We start from the raw sequence: 22,853 nt of genomic DNA, 5'->3' as shown, positions 1-22,853 counted from the left end.
TAATACTGCACAATATTTAAAATTATGAAAAATATAAATTTATGTTAAAAACTGAATAGTACTGTTGACAAATTTTACTTCAAGAGTAATTATATTTTGTAATATGTTTGTTTTTCATGATATCTAGCTTAAATCTTTAACATTAAATTGAGTTAGTTAATGTTGAATCATCGGGTACCAAGATAATTTATAAATAAATATTTAAACATTGAAAAAATGACAAAAAAACTTTAACAGAGTATTAGCAAATCAAATTCAACAATATAGCACAAGGATTACACATCACGATCCATTGAGATTTATTCCAGGGATGCAACATTGGTTCCTGGAGAAGAGGTGGATGAGGAAGCCACGTACACTGTGGGATTGTAACCTGGTGCAGTCATTAGGGAAAGTGATTTGGAATCATCTTTAAAAACTAAAAATGTCAGGGTTGGGGTCAAAATAAGGGGGTGTAATTGTATGGGAAGTATGAAAATGAAATTTAAATTAAAAAAAAACAAACTAAAAATATCAACACCATACAACCTAGAAATCCCACTTTGGGGTATCTATCCAAAGAACACGAAACCATCAAATCAAAAAAACTATATGCTCTACAACGTTTGTTGCAGCACTATTTACAATAGCTAGGAAACAGAAGCAGCCTAAACACCCATTAACAGATAAATGCGGGCCTCCACTGGTGGTGCAAGAGGTTGAGCTGTGAAGCTGTCCACAGCCTCTGCAGCGCGGGTTCGATCCTAGCCGGCTGGCGAGGGTCCCACATGGCACAGCAGACCTCTCCTGTCGTGCCCAATGCTCCCCTCTGCAGTGTATTTCGTCAGTCTGCCTGTTCTGTTCCCAGCTCTGTCTGGTGAGTCCTCTCACCCTCCCGCGCATCTGGCCTGTACCCCGGTTCTTGTATAAATAAATAAATAATCTTTTAAAAAAATAGATAAATGCTCATTGATTGGGTCAAGTGTAGTATATCCACACTATGGAATACTATTCAGCCATGAGGAATAATGAATTGTGGTCATTTTGCAGCAAAATAGAGTAAGTTCAGAGGAATTATGTGTGGTAAAGTAAGATAGAATGACAAAAACAAATACTGCATTGATTTACATAATGGATGATTTGACAAAGCAAAATACAAAAACTAAAGGACATTAATAAACAGTGAGAAGGCTCTGAGATTAAGGATAGGGAGAAAAGTATCGGACTATAAGGAATGGTGAAAATGAAAAAAAAAAAATAGGTGAATATACAAAAAAAGTAAAAAAAATACTCAATTATCCAGATGTTAAGGGTTGAAAGTTCTAGGCTGAGATAATAGATGAATTCACTTAAGTACTGTAAGCTACAGGCATTTAAAGAATCCCCAAAAAGTTATAATGCAAAAGAATGCTAATTATCAGATTTCATAACCTATGTAAATGCATAATGGTGGTGGTGGTAGTAATCTAGTAATTAAGTAAGTAATCTGAATTAAGCTATTGACCTAGTACTGATGTACATGTAAATGCTATAGACTCTGAGTAGTCAAGATAGTCTCAGGTTAGACAGATGTAATTTTTAATATATTACTTACAATTCCAAGAAATAATTTTAAAAAGAATATAATAGCTTCACAGGATGAAGTTTTAATTTTAAGAAAAAACATAATTATGTATGTATGTTTTTTATGTAAAAGCAGTCAAAGAAGTTCCTTACTTCTGTTTATCCATACATCTATGCACAGACCATCTTGTTCAGAAACACAAGTCTAGATCAAGTAATTTTCTAGAAAAGAGTAATTGCTCCTTTCCCTGTACACATAATGCACAGACATGTACACAAGTCCAAACAGAACAATCTGATGAAAACATGTTGTTTTGTGCATTTATTTTCTTTGATCTTACCCTACCTCTCACCCAAAAAATACAGTGATTTAGTATGATACAGTTAAGCATTTACATAATAATTTCAAGATGGTGGATAAAAGGGAAAAATGTTACCCACAATATACTTCAAAAGAATAGAATATATTTATATGAAACGCACAAAGCAAGGCCCAACATTTCCTTTCTGAAACATGTGGCCAATTTGATGTCCCTATGTGGTGGCTAAAGAACACAAAATTAAAAGTTGTATCATCTCTTTAGAGTGGTTTTGAGCACATATTATATAAAGCATTGCAAAATTTTCTAAACTTGTTCATTAGAAATTGAAGAATGAAAAATATTCACACAAAAAAGCCTGATTAGCCTTCATTTTACTGCCCTACACAACTACTGCTTTTCCTAAAAACCAATGAAATAATGGAAAACTTAAAATGACTTCATAAAAGTAGTGGGAAGAGGCAAAGAATTTCTATGTATATGTAACTTTAAAATATGTTATTAAAGAAAAGGACAATATACTTGTGAAAAATGAAGACAAGAAAAGGCTTGAAACTTCGAAAATGTTGAGATCAAACAGTACCCCCCAACCGCTTTTAATACTCTAAGAATAAAAGAGTCCCTTCCAGTAATATCTAGGACTAGTTGTTTGAAATTGATATTTATGAAATCTACATCCTGGTGTGCACTCAGTGTGTTTGTTTTCCCAAATGTGAGCATCTCTTCTTTGTAACAACTCTTTCAGTCATGCAGCAACTCAGTCAGTCCCGTGGCACAAGTTAATGATTTCATTCCAAAAGAAAGGTTTTCATTTTCATGATAAAAATTAATACAAACTCAACTGTCTTTTTTTTGTACCAAAACAAAGTAAAAAATAAATTTAAAACATCAACCACTTCAACACATACGCCACAAGAATTGTATTCTTACAACAATGAAAAGTACATGGCAACACTATCAGGGGCGATTCAGAAGCTAAATTACAAGAATTACAAAAGTCAGATGAACATGCTAAACTGCACCATGAATAAGTAATCAGCAAAAAGCAAATTGAAGGAATCTATAGGTCAAACAATTTAGGTTCTTCACAGAAAAAAGTCTTTACTTTGCCCAGTTCTGAGTTAGACAAATTTTAGTTACCATGTAAACAATCAGTCCCCCAACAACCTGGTTCAAATTTTAGTTACCGTGGTGTAGTAACTGTGAGTAATTGCATAAAGTATAAACTTCACTCCTAGCTTTCCAGTTCACAGATGAATATATAAGTATCATCATGATCAGTGCCCAATCATGTCATTTCTTTCAAAGTCTGTCAGTGATGTGTCACGTGCACAGAAGGCAGAGTGTGTAGCTGTGTTGCCTCCTACCTCCCTATAATAAATTGACGTGATATTTAAAAAAAACTGTTGCTCAAAAGAAGGACCTGGCCATCAAAGATGAATAAGGAGCAAAAAAACAAAAAGTGATGTTGGAAGTGAATTTCAAACAAAAAATTTGGGCCTCCCCTGGTGGTACAGCTGGGCTGCGAAGCTGCCTGCAGCCTCTGCAGCGCCGGTTCCATCCCCGGCCACAGGGCAAGGGTCCCACATGGAGTGCAGACCTCTCCTGCTGTGCCCGCTGCTCCCCTCAGCAGTGTATTTCATTGGTTTGCCTGTTCTGTTCCCCTCTCTGGCTCTGGTGAATTCTCTCACCCTCCTACGCTCCTCACTGTACCCAGTGCTTGTATGAATAAATAAATAAATCTTAAAAAAAAAATTAATGGAGTTATAGAAGAAAGAATCAACCATGGTAATGGTTGACCCTAAATCAACAGTCAAGAGGAACTTAGTGAAGACAAACTTACCAACATAAATAAAGAATGTAGCTGAAACAAAAAACAGTTGAAGATGTCCCAGAGGAAGTGATACTGGCAAAAAAAGTTGACACTGATGAAACTCTGAGAGATATTTTACAACGTAGAATGAGCAAAGGATAAAATATTGAAATTCAATCCAAAATCCAAAAAGTCTGACAATTGCCCTCGACATGAAAATGTTTACTTCATATCATAAAATATGTAACAAGAAGGTAAGTACTATTCAAACTACTCTTGAGGAATGTTTCTTTACACAGAAATAAAACTTTAATTCTTAATACTTCTAATGTTTTACATCAGTGCATTAAATAAACACTGGTTTTATTTTTCTTTATGATTTGCTACAGATTTGAAACCAATAGTAAAGAATTTTTAACATTTTGACAAAAGATTTGTTTTTTTTGTTTTTTTTATTTAAAAGGGCAGGTTTATCATAAAAAGGATGCTTGCACAGACACAAGCAAGCTACCCCAGAAAGGGACAGGTTTGTCAAGTGAGGCCTATATAATCACAGGTGGGCAGCCTTGGGAGGAGAGCTGCCTCTGCTGCTTCGCAAAGGGAGACAGTTGAAGAGAAACACCTGCATAGTCACAGGTGGGCAGGAGAGCCGCTCCATTTTAACTAAAGTTTTTAAAGGTAATAGAACAAGTGTAATTTTTTTGCCATTAATGCCCTATGCACAGTTTCAGCTTGCACAGTCATTTGTATGGCCCAAAATAACCATACAAAGTATGGATTATCTATGTGTAGACGAGAATAGTCATGTGACTAAATTGTACTCTTCACTACCCCCAAATAATAACTAAGGAGAAATCTACTGAAGGAAATTCTGGGAAAAAAAATTACATCCTCAATTAAAAAAAAAAAAAAAAAAAAAGGACCAATACATCTAGAAGCTGCCTCTCCCCACCTTCTCACCTTGAATATAGATGTGACTTCTAAAATTATAGGAGCCATCTTAATCCATAAGACAAAAAGAGAAAGACCTAAGAGAATTCTAGATATGTTGGCTCTAGCATCACTGGATGCTAACCTAAACTAATGCCATAGCAACCAAGTACTTTCAAACTTTTTATTATGTGGCAAATGGTCAAAAAGAAAGGGGACAAATATATGTTTCCTCATAAAGCTTCCATATGATCCAGCAATTCCACTCCTAGGTATTTACCCAAAGGACACAGAAACATCAATTCCAAAGAGCACCTGCACCCCTATGTTTATAGCAGCACTATTTACAATAGCTAAGCTTTGGAAACAACCCAAATGCCCAAAAATAGATGACTGGATCAAGAAGATGTGGTACATATACACCATGGAATATTACTCAGCATTCAAAAAAGATAAACACATGCAATTTGCAGCAACGTGGATGGAGCTGGAAGGGATCATGCTCAGCGAAATAAGCCAGAAAGAAAAAGAAAAATACCGGATGGTCTCACTCATAGCAGGAATCTAGAAAACTTAAATAAGGGACCAGGAAAATGAATAACTATGAGAAAGTGAAAATCAAAATCAACAAAAACTATGAACCAGAGACACTCTATGGGGAGTGGGGGGCGGGGAGGGGAGGGATTGGGGTCAATATAAGGGGGTTGCAATTGTATGGGGAATATAAAAATAAAATTTATTAAAAAAATATATATATATATGTTTCCTAAACCAAAGTGACATCTTCTATGCTTGCAGCCGGAAGCACTCCATGGATTAACCATTATCATTTTAAACTAAATGAATATAAATGTAAATAGTCAAAGTCTAAAGGACACAAAACATTCTAATTTGTTGAGGTAATAAGCTAAGTAAATATTTTTGTTTTCTTAATTTTGATTTCTATTAGGATTTTGATAATGTCTATACAATCACTTTTTTAAAGCTTTAAAATACTGACTATATTCCTTTCAAAACAGTATTTATTATCCTTCGACTCTGAGTAACAAAAAATGTGAACATTAGGGAAGTTACCAAACCTGCTATTCTTTTTATTATATTTACATACCTAACTCAAACAGTATTTTTTATATAGCCACAGCAAATAGTAGTATAATCAATGCTGGCTAACCAAAACTATGCTGAAACTATACACACAGAACAGGAAGAGATGAACTAAATATAAGTTAATTTAGAAAACAGTCATTTGTCATTTCCTATCACATCTTAAAAACTTACTATATTTAATCTTAAAAATTAAAATTTTCTGCCCCATCAACTGACACCTAGTCCAGCTTTTCTTTCTGAAAACATGTTTTATTTTCTTTACTATTAGAGACAAGGCCTACCAAGGTTATACAGTAAAGCCTCTGGCCAGAATCCTCCCCTACAAGTAGGCACCCTGTCCCAGTCATTTTTTGTCAGCCAATGTTAACACAGTCCTTTACACACAGTAATGTTTATATATTCTGAATATTAAGAATATTCTCCAAATACTATTTGCACACCATACATCTGACAAGGGAATGATATCAAAAATTTACAAAGAGCTCATACAGCACAACAGAAAGAAACAATTCAATCAAAATATGGGCAATCAAGCTAAACAAATAGATGGCTTACAGGTACATGAAAAAAATGTTCATCATTTATGATCAGGGAAATGCAAATCAAAACTACAATGAGAAACCACCTCACATTAGTGAAAATGGCTCATATTAAACACACACACACAGAGAAATAAATGCTGGTGAGGGTAGGGAAAAAAAGGAACCCTACTACTGTTGGTCAGAATGTAGACTGATGCAGTTTAGTCAAAAGACTAAAAAGATCTGCTGAATGACCATGCAATTCCATCCTAATATGTACCCAAAGAACACAAAAACACTAACGCAAAACAAACCATGCATTCCTGTATTTAATGCAGCATTATTTGCAATAGCCAAGGCATGGAAACAACCTAAATGCCCCAAAACAGAGGAGTAGATCAAGAAATGTGGTGTATATATACAATGGAATACTACTCAGCCATCAAAAAGATAAACTCGGGTCTCCCTGGTGACGCAGGCAGTTGAGTGCAGCACTGTGAAGCTGTCCGCAGCCTCTGCAGCAAAGGTTCGATTCCCGGCCAGCCGGGAAGATACCCCCATGGCGCGGCAGACCTCTCCTGGCTCACCCACTGCTCCCCTCAGCAGTGTATTTCAGTCAGTCTGCCAGTTCTGTTCCCCACTCTGTCTCTGGTGAATCCCTCATCTTCCCTCACATCTGGCCTGTACCCTGGTTCTTGTATGCATAAATAAATAATAAATCTTTAAAAAATAAATAAAAATTTAAAGAAAAAAAAATAAACTCATGCTATTTGAGGCAACATGGACAGAACTGGAAAGGATTATGCTAAGTGAACTAACCAAGAGAAAGATAAATACCAGATGGTGTAACTTATTATATGGAACATAGAGAAACCAGACAAAGAGTCAAAGACAAACTTTAAAACCAACCTTGAAAGCCGACTATAGATATGAGGCATCCAGGAGGGGAAGAGAGAGGAAGAAAAAGGGGAAGAGGCTAGAACAGAGGAAGGAGGAGAGTAGAATGGATTATGGGAAAGGACTATAGGTGCTTTGATAGGGGAGAGCTACAGTGACAACACCTGAGGGGAGAAATCTTATACTGTCAAAATATTAACAAGGATATAGATGTAAAATAATGGTACTTTATTTAAAAATTAATTCAATAAAAATTAATTTAATAAAAATAGATAAAATGGAAAAAAATGAAATAAAAATATTTTCCTGTCAAAAGATGTCAAAAATACTTCATTTGAATATCTGAATTTAATCTCTCCCCTCACTACTACCTGCCTCCCTTTCTTCATTACAAGATTCCATACAGGTAGCTAAATTGGGGGGCAATTTTTTTTTCTTTAGGTACCTTTAAAGGGAAAGCCACAATGGCAAAAACTATGATATCAAAGTCTATCACAGCTACAAAGACCTTGAACATCCACTACTACTTTTGTTCCTCCAACAACTCTATGAGAGCAGAACATGACTATTTCATTCAAAAATAAGGAAAAAATAAGTATCATCAATTTACATGAGACTTAATAAATTATGTAATTACAATGATAAAAACAAGAACCACAGTGAGGTTGCTGGTGGCATTAAATTAAAAGATGTTCTAATTAGCTCTGGGTGTTTAGGGTGCTGTTAACATTAGGTGCCGGGGACCAGCCTCCGACAAAACGTCTTGTCAGGGGTTCCTGAAAGGATGAGACGGCCTAGGAGAAAACGAAAGAACTGAGAACTTAAGGGCTGAGGGGAAGGGAATGAGGAGACACCGACACTTGGTGAGGTGTTAGTATCTTCTGCCGAAAGACTCAGCAGGTCTTTATTTATTCATTATTAGTAATAATAATAACAAAATACATTATCATGTGTAAAGCATAAACAATTAGTATATTATGTTTCCCATAGACTACTGGCCCCTACAGGTCTCAGCTAGATGGCAGCTTTCAAGGTTAACAGATAATAAACCAGACCTAACATTAAAGCTACTTATTTTTTCATTTAGACAATTATTAAAACAGTGAATAACCGCCAGTGCATCCCTATCAGCTAAAGCCTAAGCATCAAAGGACTATTCTATTCACATGACCTTCAGCCGGAGACCAGCTGCTGCTTAGTTATCAGAACTTTTTCTACCTACAAACTTCTTAACACAGTTAACTTCATTTAAAAACTTTCCTAAGAAACTTCTAAATAAAAAGGAAACTTCTAAAAATCAAAACAAGGATATACTATAATTGTTATGCTGGATTGCTTGTCAGATATATACAATAAATTGTCTCCCATTGTTAATTGGGCCGAATTGTGTAGTAACTAATTTCTAAACAGGTAATTTTCTGTGCCAATTGCTTGCAGTCCGCTGATACATATAATTTTTAGCCCAATGTACCTTTTTGATAAATTTTTTTCTCTCTATGACCAAGAACAAAAAGCAAAGGGATGCCAGATCTTCAGCCCCCCGGTGTGAGGCCTTTTCTTTTTGCTGCTTGTCAGTATCCTATCTGGCTGGAGCAACAAGGCCTCCTGCAGCAATTAGGCAATATGTTTTGTGGTGAAATGAGAAGCACTGGTTAATCTGAGTCTATTACATAAATACGATCTAAGAAATTTTGAATAAAATATATTACTAGGGCCTCCCCAGTGGCGCAGCGGTTGAGTGCAGGGTTGCGAAGTTGGCCGCAGCCTCTGCAGCGCCGGTTCGATCCCCGGCTGCTCCCCGGCCACCGGAGGAGGGTCCCACATGGCGCGCAGACCTCTCCTGCCGCCCACTGCTCCCCTCAGCAGTGTCCTTCAGTCCTTCTGCCTGCTCTGCTCCCCGCTCTGGCTCTGGTGAATTCTCTCACCCTCCCACGCTTCTGACTGTACCCAGTGCTTGTTTAAATAAATAAATAAATCTTAAAAAAAAAAAAAGAATATCATTAAAAAAATAAAATAAAATAAATAAAATAAAATAAAATATATTACTAACTAAATTCAAAGACTTTAACTGAGATGGTCCAATCTCCTGAGCCCCTATTTCTTTCTCTCTTTCTCTCTCTCTCTCTCTCTCTCTCTCTCTCTCTCTCTCCACTTTATAGAAAACTTCTCAAGAGTTATCTCCACCCTTATCTTATTCTCCCTGATTAACTCACTCCATATTGGTCTATAGTCCACCATATCAGAGAGACCATCCCTATTCAGGTTCATTCTATCTCCAGTTGCTAAATCCAGTGACTGTCCTCTTTCTTCTTACTGGTTTTTTCAAGGGCATCTGTCTGAGGGGATGACTGACTTTCAAATGTCCCTCTCAACTTCTTAGACTCTCTGCTAATGGTACCCTGTGTCACTGACTGTTCTTTCTCCTTTGTTCTTGTTCCTGCTCCTAACTCATATAATTAGAATGTATAAAAAACCTACAGGAATCCAATATATGCATTTTCTTATAACAACATTACTTCTTGAACAGACAAGAATCACTACCTAATACTGCAAAGATGATGTGCCAAATGTAGCTATGGACAAACTATGACAAGGGCAAATGAGAAAATAAATTTTCAGTTTTATTAAATGCTTATTAATTAATAATTAATTTTAAAACATATTCAATTCAATTATTGGAAAGTTGTAAATATGAGTGGAGTAACTTGTTTTATAAATCTAATTATAAACGCAAATCAAATATTTCCAATGAAAATTTAGCGTCATATTTGATATGTGTATTAAGTTTAAAATATGCAGTGTTTTGAAGATTTAATATCAAAACAAAAGAAAGTAAAACAGTACTAATAATTTTTTCATTGATTATCTCTTCAAAGCAATATTTTGGATTCACTCATATGAATAAAATTGTTATTAAAATTAATTTTACCTCACTCATATGAATAAAATTATTATTAAAATTAATTTTACCTGTTTCTTTTTACTTTTTAAAATGTAACTACTGCAAAAATTAAAAACACATATGTGGCATGTATTATATTTCTACTGGGTAGTACTAAAGCTTACATATCTAAATGCAGATTAAAGATACATTAATCAATAATATTTCAAACAACTCCTGACCTTTTCACTTGATTGTCTTCGTTTCTTTAGTTGAATGAAATCTGTTTCCACCCTTTCTGCCAGTTCTAGTTTCCTCTTGTTTCTTTTAAATGCAGCTAAACTGAATCCTATAAAAGAAACATTAAAAATAACATTTGAAAAATATTAGGGTAACGAGGCAGACAAGATATCCTGAAAAGCTTTCTTTAGACAAAATCCTTAAGATGTTGTAAAAGGTATAAAAAAAGACTTTTCAATGTACACTGAAGTAGAAGTAGTATGAAAATAAGAGATATAAGTTAGGGTTTAAAATTTTAAGTAAAAAGCCAAATCTAGAAAGACAAGTGAATAATGAAAATTGATGCTACCCAGGGTATCTACTAATGCATGCCACTGGCAACTCTGGTTTGAAAGATACATTGCATAGGGACAAAAGTTCAAACCTAGAACAATGCAACATAAAAAACTATAGCAGAGTTTATCCACATAAAAAGGAGGGAACCCAGAGGATGATATGCACTGTAAAAAGGAAAATTAGAAAAGGTTACTCTATACAAAGAGGCAGGAAATTTGCAAGTCTCAGCTTCAGCTAAAAATGTAAGAAAACTTTCTCTAGAAAATTCATGAAAAAGAAGGGCATACAGACAGGTGTAGAAGAGAATTTGAGTTGCCTTTTAAAAAAAACAAAAAGTTATCTTGGTGTTACAGCACTTCAAAAACCCATTAAATGCAAATGCAAATACTCCCTAGAAAAACACAGCTGAGCTTACCCAGAGTTCAAAGTATTCCCATATTCCAATTAACATGAGTCCATAGTTTAAAAAAAAAATCATAAAATACATGAGAAGTAAACCACCAAGAATAAAAAATTAAAGTCAGCCAAATATCAGAATGTATAATACACTCTGCAAAGACCTCAAATACTAGAATAATCAGACCCATAATATAAACCATGTTTATGCTCACAGAAATAAAAGGTATTGAAATTATAACTAAGGATCAAAGGATGATATAATGACCAGGCTGACCTGAAGAACCAAATAGCGCTTCTAAAATAAAAAATATATGTAATAATGAAAAGTTTAGAATTTGATATACAGATTTAAGCAACTAGATTCAGTTGATAGGGGAAATAACAGATTATAATACTTAAGATAGTACCAGTTTGATGCCTCCATTCCCTTCTTTTTTTTTGAAATAATATCATTATAAAGTACTCAGAATAATTCTCCCATTGAATATTACTAAAAATGTTGAATGAAATAGGAAAATGACCATACTAATAGCATTAAGTCTTCCTAAAAGTATACATAAAGTCCTATACATAAAGTATACATAAAGTCCTAAACTGAGAACTAAAGTTATTATTGCACTTTGCCAACACTAATAACAGCTGAATTTGATTAGGTGGCATCAAGGAGTGGTATATATCAGGACCATAGCCCATTAAAGGTAAAAGGAGATAATTTCCATAAGTTGGGGATTGAAAAAGATTCACATTAAGGCTGATCTAGAAATAAGCAAATATACTTCTGCTGTCTATCTCAATACAACTATATTCAGGCAAGATTGTCTTAGATTACAGAAGAATAGAAAAAAGATAAAAAGAACAAGATCAAGAAAAAGGAAGAAGAAGGGAGAGTAGGGATGTGGGAGAAATAGAAACTGAAACAAGAAAAAACACTAACCCTGAGAAATTTTGGGTTGATTGGGGCCCTTATAGATTTGCAAACATGTGGCCTGGGCAGGTCCTAGACTGTTAAGCTTTGAATTAAGCATAAGGTAGTTTCTGATTAATAGTAAATAGAATAGAAAACACAAATATTGGTCCTACTGGTTCCTGGCATAGGGCTCTTAAAACCCTTGTAATTTCCTGAATGAATAAGAACAAGAGGAATACCTTCTTTTCTAATTTTTGGTTTTAACCTCAATTCTTGATACACAGCTCCTAAATCCCTTGTAATTTCCTGGATGAAGGAAGTGTCTTTTGTTCTAATGAGGTGACTTTCAGTGGGTTCTTTTAGAGTCAAGTTGGGGACTGGTCACCAGAAAAATTAAGACACGATTAGAAAATTGAAACACTTAGTTCTATCCCCATTCTGTGGAGAGAGGGACTGGCAATTGAGTTAATGATTAATCATACATATGTGATAAAAATCCAAAAAAAATAGAGATTGGAGAGAGTCCAGGGCTTACAGTCCCTATATTTTATTCTGTTGAAATGTTAGTGAATTGGAAAACTGATTAGAGTTAACAAGAAAGCAGCTGAAAGAAATGAAATGATGCAAAACCCAGAAGAAAGGTTAAGAAACAGGAAAGATAATATGAGAAGGTCTAACATGTGTTCAATCAGAAATTCTGAAGATGAAGGATAAAAGAATGAAGTAAGAGTAAAAATTTTAAAAACTGGATAAGGAATTTTCCAAAATGACAAAAGCCGCTATCCACAGGTTTAATGACTCCAAAATACATCCATAAATTAAATTAAAATCGTAAATATCAAAAAAGACACAACAAATTAAAGAAAACAAGAACATAGGAAATCTAAAAACAGAAAGAAAAAAGATAGGTTACCTTCCAAGTAAGTGGTAGTAAAAATTATAGCAGTGTTTTCATTTTTTAATACTTTTTTTAAATTTTTTATATTTTTACATAATTTTTCATTTTTGCACAATGTATGCATTTTCATCTTGGTTATAATCCCCATACAATTCCAACCCCCCCTTGTTTTGATCCTGCTCCTTCTTCCCCTCCCTGTAGTATGTCTCTGGTTTATAGTTGCTTGTTGATTTTGATTTTTACTTTGTATTAATTAGTCTTTTTCCTGGTCCCTTATTTAGGTTTTCTAAATTCCTGCTATGAGTGAGACCATCTGGTATTTTTCTTTTTCTTTCTGGCTTATTTTGCTGAGGATGATTCCTTCCAGCTCCATCCATGTTGCTACAAATTGCATGAGTTTATCTTTTTGATTGCTGAGTAATATTCCATTGTGTATATGTACCACATCTTCTTGATCCCGTCATCTATTTTTGGGCATTTGGGTTGTTTCCATAGTTTAGCTGTTGTAAATAGTTGATAGCAGTCTTTTCAACAGCAGCAATGGAAGCTCAATTACATAGACTGATTATCTTCAATGTGCTGAAAGGAAATATCTGCTGACGCAAAACACTATAACCAGTGAAAATAGCCTTCAAAAATGAAGGTGAAATAAAAATAGTTTCAGATAAACAAGAAAGAGCAAATTAAGCACCATCAAGAAATACCTGTACTACTGAAAATCCATGGAAACTACCAAACTGCATAAATATAAAGAAGTAAGACTATAAGTTTCAATCAAAAGCATCATACTTAAAATGAATGTCTACTACATCACTTTTATTCAACTCCTTTATACTGATAAGCATTTGCCAGTGTGAAAAAGGAAGGGGAAAAGTACAAAGATTAAAAGGAAGTAGCCAAAACTGTAATATTCACAAATTATATGAATATGAATTCATAGAGAATCAACAAGAATCTACAAATAAATTATAAAGATGAATATAGGGGTTTATCAAGATAGATACATACATACATGTGGGAGAACATACATGTGTATGTATAAAACACAATTAATTGGTGAAACCCATCCTAAAAAACATTTGGTACAGATGAGAAATCACAGACACTATCATGCAGCAATTCTACTACAATCCAAGTAGTAACTGTTTGTTATAATTCCAACCTGAAAGCAACACAAATGTCTACCTATTTGATAATAAATTCAGCATTATGTGGGAAATCAACATAAAAGACATTACAAAAATTTATAAAATCATACTGAAGAACAAAAAATAGTAATGAATAAACCTATTCCAGTTGGTAAGAGTCAATATTATTAAGGTTTCAATTATCCCCCAAACTGGCATAAATTAATCAAAATGTAACAGAGATATCATATCATTTTCTAAATTAATTAAGAGAATTTTATTTTTTTAAAGATGTATTTATTTATGCAGACAAGAACTGGGGTAAAGGCCAGAGGTGGCGGGTTGTGAGAGGATTCACCAGAGACAGAATGGGGAGCAGAACAGGCAGACTAACTAAAGTACACTGCTAAGGAGAGCAGCAGGCAAGACAGGAGAGGTCTGCTGCACCATATGTGGGTTAGCTCCCTAGCCAAGGATCAAACTCAGGTCATAGCAGTGATAGGCTGAGACTTAACCCCTGGGCCACCAGGGAGGCCCCACATATGTGTTTTTTTGTTTGTTTTTTAACTCTTCATCTGTTTATTCATCCATTCACTTAACAAATATTTGATCATTATCGGACATTAGTCTTACAAGAATATATGGTTATTTATTCACAATCCCATGTTGGACATAAGCTTTTCAAATATTTCATGCAAATAATGCTCACTGAGTGTACTTCTACATAAATACAGGTCTCTATCTAATGACAAATTTCTAGAAACACAGTAAGTTTAAGGCTTTTGAGTTTTACTATTTAGTCATCCTCAAAAATTTCTGCCAATTTACTTTTACACCTAAACTATATTATCTCATTTCACCATACACTATCTGCAGTAATATAATAACTGTTTCACAATTACATTGAAAGAGAATAAATTTGATATGTATTCATTTCAATCTTAATTTACCTATTATATTTTTTATTTATGACCTTTGACCATTTTTCTATAAGAATATTAGATATTTGTATGGTTTTTAATTTAATGAACCTCTTCATATACTAAAGGAATATATCCTTTGTCATATTTACAAAAACTTTTCTTCAGACTTAACTCTTAGGTAGTCAACACTTCTGTATTTTCCTTCTCTGGCAATTAATCAGTTCAAGGACCTTACTCAGTTCAAGCATAGATAAATGCTGACCTATGTTTTCTTCTCTCTCTTTGAGGGAGAGATATTATGGTTTTATTAGCAATAGTTATTTTAAGTAACCTAAAAGAGATCCTTTAGCAATACTTCCATAAAAGCATGAAATCGAATTGAGGGCCTTGGGAATTAAAGGTGGCTCAAAATCAAATAACTCTATGTATCTTCTAAATATCAGTATTTCAACATACATTCTGAAATAGGGGAACCATATGAATCAGAAGTAGTAGAACATTATCAGGCATATACACTAATATAGCTTAATTTTACTCACTTGTGGTCATGATGTTAGGCGGGCAGGAGGGTATTCCATGATCTACTGCCCATCTGTAGGCTCCTTCTCCAACTAAAAAGCTAACAGAAAAATTATTCTTTTAAAAATTCATGTCATCTTTTCCTACACATTCAAAAAAGTAGTGTAAGCAACTGAAAAAAATTTGCATGTAGATATAACTCTAGATTTATAACAAAATAATCTGGCCATAGGCCAAAAATGTCTTTAAACTTTTCCCAAGTTAGAAATTTTACCACTGGAAATGTTACAGCTTCATTCACAGTACAAATAAAATGTGGCAAAATTCAACAAAAATAGTTTATGAAAACAGTTGATTTCTCATTGGAAAAATATTAAGATTTATCTTGGATCAACATAGTTCACAGGTTATGTTACAACAAGATCTATTTAATCAGGATAAGAGTAGAAGTTTAAGTGAATGTCACATTTGGTATTCTTGCCTAGCATAACACCTAGATCTACCCAAAATGATTGGGTACATTGAGAGATACCCAAACACCATGAGATGTGCTTACAGGTTTAACCTTTGATGCAACAAAAATATATGCATAAGCCTCATAATCATTTTTATTAAGGTAAGTAAAGTACACTGGTATGCCAAAAGCATTTTTTATATTCTTAAGTTTCAACATAACAACATGAATAAAAGGATACAGTTAAAAACTGTAAGAGACTCATTTTCAAAGATTTCAAATAGTTTGCAGGATAATTAACCCTGCTATTACTTAATACAGTATTAGTAAGTAGTAACTTCATCTATTCAATCACTTCATTTCCTTCCATAGCCAGCTTCTTAAAGATCTCAGCCAACTAGCAATGGATTTTTTGACCTTGAGCCCACTAATTAGTTTTCTGCTCCCTATGTTTTCTCTGTTCTTCTAATCATTCCAAGAACAAAAACTCAAAGAATCAAAATATGTCAATCAATGTTCAGATTTCCATGATTGTATTTTAAAACTTTTGCTATTTCTTGTTATTTTGTTTTTTGAACAGTTTGGTTTTAACGAGAATGAGGTTATACCATATGATTAATTAACAAGTTTTAAATTTTCTTTTCACATTCACACAACAAATGTAGTATGAATATAATGAATTTATTAAATAGAATAGATTAAGTAGCATCTTAAAATAAATAAGATACCAAAAATTAAATTTGCCTGTCAAAAATTCAAAAGGTCCAGAGCACCTCATTCATACTAAACACGAAAAAATGCTTGTCTAGTTTTTCCTATGTCATCAAAAAGAAAAAAACATAATTTTCCAAAAATTATAACGTCCATATTAGGAGTCAGCAAATTTTTTTGTGTAAAAGACCAGACAGTAAATAGTTTAGGCTTTGTGGCCAGAATGTCTATTGCAACAATTCAATGTGGCCTTCCCAGTGCACAAGCAGCCAAGACAATAAGAACTCAAATGAGTATGGCTATGTTCCAATAAAACTTTATTTACAAAAGCCTGCAACAGACCACATTTGGCTCACAGGCCATATTTTGCTAACCCTTGTTCTAGCTGTTAATGCTGATCAAAGTTGTACCCTATCATAATGGGAAAAAAAAGATTAAGTTACACTTTTATACATAAACTTGGGGAAATGTGACACAGTTTATGATTGTTGTCCCACCAGTTTATGAAGATATCAAATGCTCTATGAGTCTGACCAAACACCGGTACTTAAACAATACAACATATCATGATGACTATAACCTAAAACTTAAAATACAGAATTTTTTCAGCTAACAGAGCACATTTTTGCATAGGGTTCTGCCAAAGGCTTTTCTAAAAAAGAAGTAAGAATTTATAAAATTCTAATAAATTTAATTATAGCTGAATCAAAACACCCCCAGTGAGGCATATAGATAAATGAACTTTTGTTTAAAGATTTCTTAGAAAACAATCAGCATACATAATGCCTTACTGTGCCCATACAGCGGTCTGCCTCTTCAATAGACAAGATCAGACAAACATGTTTTCTCAGTCTTCAATCTGCTTTTAATAAATTTTCTACCTCTATATCCGGCATGCAGGAAGTAAAGAATAAATATTTTCTCAGTGAATGAAGTGACTGAATAAATAAAAATTTAACTTCTCATTATAATGAAAAAATATTACTAATAGTCTTCTAATCTGCCATTTCTAATGTATTATCAAGGTACTCCAAAATCTTCTAATAGCATAACAGTGGTCAAGTATGAGACTCAGTTTCTTTATCTACAAAATGTATGTTACTGTCATGTTCATTGTATAGTTTTCAATCAGTTAATTCATGCCAACCTCATAATATAAGACTGGTCACAATTTACAAATTGTGTTAAATGTTAGATATCATCATTATACAAATCAGATAACAAGATGTATTAGAAATGTATATAAATAAGCTCAAAGTAAAAACATGGCAAAAATGGTTATGTTGCCAGAGAACAGCCAGGGAATTTGGTATACAGTAAAAGTCTAGGCACTTGAAAGACTTCTGCTTCTGGACAAGACAGAATAACAGAACAAATTTACCCTATTGCCAAAACTAATGGGGGGGAAAAAAACAGACCAAATATAGGAAACAACAGTTTTTAGACACTGGACAGCAGGTAATGCTTAGGATAGTGGTCTTTAATAGGAAGGAAAACAGGTAAACCCTATGACTAGCTCAGCTTACTGCCTGGAGAGTTTGTAGGCCACGGCACAGGAAGGCAGGATTTAGCCCAGCAATCTCATTGAGTTGAAAAGATAGTGAGGGGTATCTAGAAAAGTCAAAGTGGACAGAAAACACAGAGCAGAGTACCAAAGAGGAAAGAATTATATAAGAAAGGACTCCAGAAACATGCAGAGTACCCTTTTAGTCTTAAGCTGAGTAGGTATCTGTGAATGTGGAAGAAGAAATCACCTAAAAGCTGGGGAAAAAAAATAACACAAAAGTTTTAGAAGAAACAAACCCCAGTTCACACAGAGCCAAAAACAGTTCCTGGTCCTACCAGTCAAAGTGAAAACACTCACTCTAGGTGCATCTATTATTGTACTCAAAAGGATTGCGTGCCAAGAGCAAAGCAAAAACTAGCTCAAGACTAAAATACTTCTCTATTGGCATGTACAAAGTACAAAGCAAGACTCAGAAGACTGAACTCTAAGTAACTAGAATAACCACATCCTAGAATGAAACTCAAGAATATTTCTTAAAATACAAAAATATCCAGCATTGTGAATAAAATTCACAATATCTCAATTCCAATAAAAATAAGTACCTATAATATAAAGAAGTAAAAAAACTCCAGCCTATTCTGAGAAATGTTTTCAATTGAAAGCAATGTAGAAATGACAAAAAAGAATTAGTAAGCACAGATATTAAAAGTTATTATAACTCTACCCATATGTTAAAGAAGTTACATAAAAGATTAAACATCTTAAGTAGTACAAGGAAGACATTTTTTTTCCATACAAATCAAGCTTCTGCAGTTAAAAAATTGTCAGATAAGAAAAAATGAACTGGATGGCATTAACTAGTAATTAAATATTGCAGAAAAAACAATGAACTTGAAATAGTAATGAAAATTATTCGAAATAAAAATAAATTGATAAAAAAACTGATAAAAATAAATTGAAAGGGAAATGATATGCAATACTATTACAAGAAGTCAAATATGTGTATAATTGGACTCCTGGAGGGAAAAAGGGACATCAGAAAAAATATCTGAAGAAATAATAGCCTAAAATTTTTAAACTTGATGAAATATATATATCTCCATATATCCAAAAGCAAAATGAACCCAAACCAGACATTTCAAGAAAACTGTAGACTAATATCTCTCATAAACAGAGATGCACCCATTTACTTACAAAATTGCATTAAGAGGTTCGTTTAAAAAAAGAAAACAGGGCTTCCTCTGGTGGCACAGTGGTTGAGCACTGGGCTGCGAAGCTGCCCGCAGCCTCTGCAGGGCAGGCTCGATTCAGGGCTGCCGGGCGAGGGTCCCACATGCTGCGCAGACCTCTCCTGCCGCCCACTGCTCCCCTCAGCAGTATACCTCGTCAGTCTGCCTATTCTGTTCCCCGCTCTGGCTCTGGTGAATCCTCTCACCGCCCCCACACCTCTGGCCTGTCCCTAGCTCTTGTATGCATAAATAAATAAATAAACTTTAAAAAAAAATTTTAAAAAGAAAACATAGATGTAACTATTCTTTACAAAATAGTAGCAAATTGGATCAACAATATATAAATACAAAGTAAAAATCAAAATCAACAAGCAACTATAAACCAGAGACACAGTAGGTGGGGGAGGGAGGGGTAAGGAAAGGAAGGACTAGAGTCAAAATAAGGGGGGAGGTGCAATTGTATGGGGAAAATAGCCAAAATGAAAATGCATACATTGTGCAAAGATGAAAAAAGATGTAAGAATTATATAAAATAAAATATTTAAATTAAAAAAAACACAAAAAAAGTGTAATAAATTACAACTAAGAATACTTTATCTCAGGAATGCAATTATTTAACAAAAAAACAGCTAATTACTATATTAACTGACTAAATAATTTAATCAGTTAATTACAATATAAATATAAATAATATAGTAATGTCTCCATAGATGGCAGGAAAGCATTTGAAAAAGTATAAGAGCCATTCCTATTAAAAATTCTCAGCACAGTGCTCGCTTCGGCAGCACATATACTAAAATTGGAACGATACAGAGAAGATTAGCATGGCCCCTGCGCAAGGATGACACACAAATTCGTGAAGCGTTCCATATTTAAAAAAAAAAAAAATTCTCAGCACACTAGAGAAAGAAACTTTTTCAATATGATGAAAAACATCTTGTCAAACCTACAGCAACCATCATACCAATGGTAAAAGACTAAACGCTTCCTCTCTAAGGTCACAAGCAAGGGAAGGATGCCCATTCTCGCACTTCTACATTACACTGACAATTCTAGTCAGTATAATAAGGGAAAAGAAACTAAAGAAATCCAGATTAGAAGGAAGTAGTAAACTATCTATATTCCCAGAAGGCATAACTGCCTATGCAGAAAATTTTACAGAATCTGTAAAATGGTACTAGAGCAAATGAATTGAGCAAATGCCCAAACAAAATATAATAAAATCAAATATATTTCTATATATTGTCAATAAACAATTGCAAATTAACATTTTTAAATATGCAATTTATCACAGTACAAAAAGAATGAAACCCATGTAAATTTGATAAAAACTGAACAATGGTATACTGAAAACTATAAAACACTGTTTAGAGAGGTTAAATTAGACCTTAACAAATGGATATGTTGCAATAGGCTATTTACAGTAATTCTGAAAATCATACAAAAACACAAAAATGTCTAAAGTGGTCAAAATAGTATTGAAAACAAAGAATAAATTTGAAGAACTATGTATACAAGATCAGAGAAAGTAATATCACAGTATGAAAACATTTCAATGAAGAAGAGACCATCACTTTATCCTATATATTTTCTCTCTTTAAATATAAACTATTGCACATTTACTTTGACAATTAACTCATCTTGTTCCTGCCTTTCCATTCCCAGAGGTAATCACAGTGAGCTTGGTAACCAGTTTTCCAGACCATTTTTGGACACCTATGTACATACATATGTAGCCCTAGAATATTACTGTTACATATATTCTAAAACTACACCAGAATATACGGGAATGAGAAAAGCTCAAATTCAAGATAATTGTTACTTAGAGGCCAGAGCAGAGATGGTGTCAGGGTAAGAGTTTGGCACAGTGAAAAGGAAAAGGACATCATCATTAGAAAAGGCTCAGTCTAGGCAATTTCAAATCTCTTAGTAAAAAAAAAAAAAAAAAAAATCTCATTTTATTTCCTAACTTGGGTGACAGGAAACATTTTCTACTCTTTAAGAAAACATAATTCGAACTGCACATACCTTTCTGCAACTTGATTCTGTTTATAATGTGATTTATCTTACTATGTATAACTATTTCTCTCTTTAAAGTGATAGAGTATTTAAAAATATTGCCAGTGAACAACTGACTTAATCACTGATGAATATGTAGGTTGCTTAGTTTTATAAGCCACAAGTAATGTTGTAATACGCTTATGCTGTTACAAGCCTTCCTGTGCACATGACAGGTGTCCATTCTTAAGATAAACTTGCTAGAACATACAGTATATACATATCCAATTTTTTACATTAATAAATAATATGAAACTGTCCTTCAACTAGTATATCAATTTATGTTCTCACCATTTGTGGTAGAATTTCTTTTTCAATAAAACTAGGTAGTAATGGTCTTTGTTAATTTTGCTGCTTTAAAAAGGTAAAAATATTTTAATTCAAAATTTCTTATTAAATGGACACCTTCTAAGTTATATGCCATCCATATTTTCTTTTCCATAGATTCTCTATTTGCACCCTATGCCAATTTTTAATATTTACTTTGTCTGTTTCTTATTGGTATTTTATAGTTCTTAAATACTTTCTTTGCTATCTATATTACAATTTTTCTCAGTTCCAAAAGACATATTGTCCATTAATTCTAAACATAGTATCTTCATTGTGTAATAACTGTACGTCTTCACTTGTTATAAGTTTTAATATTTAGCCTTGTTTTTATGATAATTGGTCATTGTAATCTCTCATATTTTTCCTAAATATTTTTAATGTGTAAAATGGGGGTAAATAATACCTACCCTACTCAGCTATGTAAGGAATAAGAAAATAATTGAAAAGAGCTGAATATAATAACTGACCCTTAATAAAGACTAATTAACCTCTCATCAACTTAAATCAGTTATTACCTTCAGATGAGTGATTAAACAACTTTTAATATTTTTATGTTATGTTTTACTTTTATGTTTGAACTGAATTTGTTTAATGCTGTGACATAAGAATTTACTGTTTTCCCACTATGTAGTCAATTGTCCCAAAACAATTTAATTAATACACCATCATTCCTTCGCATAATGCTTTGAAATGACAACATTATAATAAACTAAATTCCCTTATATACTGGATCTATTCTTGAACTTTCAGTTCTGTCCTACTGATCTACCTCAACCTGTCTTAGTTAATATAGTATTACTAAGTGATAGCTATTAGATAAGCTCAGCTCTTTGATCTGCTTCAAAATTGGTTTGGTTATTATTGTACTTTTCTCCCTCCATATAAGTTTGGGGATACGATTGGTAAATGCCATGAGGAGTTGGGGGAAATTAGAATTATGTTGGTGTTGGAGATGAGCTTTTGAATACTTCTCCAGGATTTATGTTGCTTTTCTTTCCAACTGCAAAACAAGCGCATCATTTCTTCCCTCCTAAGCATCTGTCTTCTAAATTGGTTTATCTAAGATTAATTATGTACTGTGTATAATGGGTGAAGTGAAACAGTTACATTAAAATCATTGAAAAGAATATAGATTTCAGAGATAATCTCTTTGCAACTAATTCTCCCCTAAAAAGGTACAGAGAGGAGGACTCTGTGAACCTAC

General features: G+C 33.5%; 1 protein-coding gene and 1 non-coding gene across 9 annotated transcripts in view; one reads left to right on the top strand and one right to left on the bottom strand.

Annotated features, from left to right (window-relative positions):
* TASP1 (taspase 1) overlaps window positions 1–22,853 on the bottom strand; it is a 219,268-nt gene that overhangs the window by 154,303 nt on the left and 42,112 nt on the right. For all 8 annotated transcript variants that reach the window (XR_005122133.2, XR_005122135.2, XM_037494547.1 and 5 more), the window contains 2 exons: window positions 15,381–15,460; window positions 10,254–10,360 (listed from right to left, as the gene is read on the bottom strand). Coding sequence is in view for 6 of the 8 variants with exons in the window: in XM_037494547.1 (XP_037350444.1) it covers window positions 10,254–10,360; window positions 15,381–15,460 (187 nt within the window). In the remaining 2 variants the exon portion in view is untranslated. The remainder of the gene's footprint in view (window positions 1–10,253; window positions 10,361–15,380; window positions 15,461–22,853) is intronic.
* Window positions 20,031–20,137, top strand: LOC119237804 (U6 spliceosomal RNA). Its single transcript, XR_005123439.1, has one exon. It is a non-coding gene; the product is annotated as a U6 spliceosomal RNA (small nuclear RNA).

The sequence above is a fragment of the Talpa occidentalis genome, unplaced genomic scaffold (assembly GCF_014898055.3).
Source record: "Talpa occidentalis isolate TD23 unplaced genomic scaffold, MPIMG_talOcc4v2.1 talOcc4.10, whole genome shotgun sequence".
NCBI lineage: Eukaryota > Metazoa > Chordata > Mammalia > Eulipotyphla > Talpidae > Talpa > Talpa occidentalis.
This window is presented reverse-complemented; position numbering and strand designations above follow the sequence as displayed.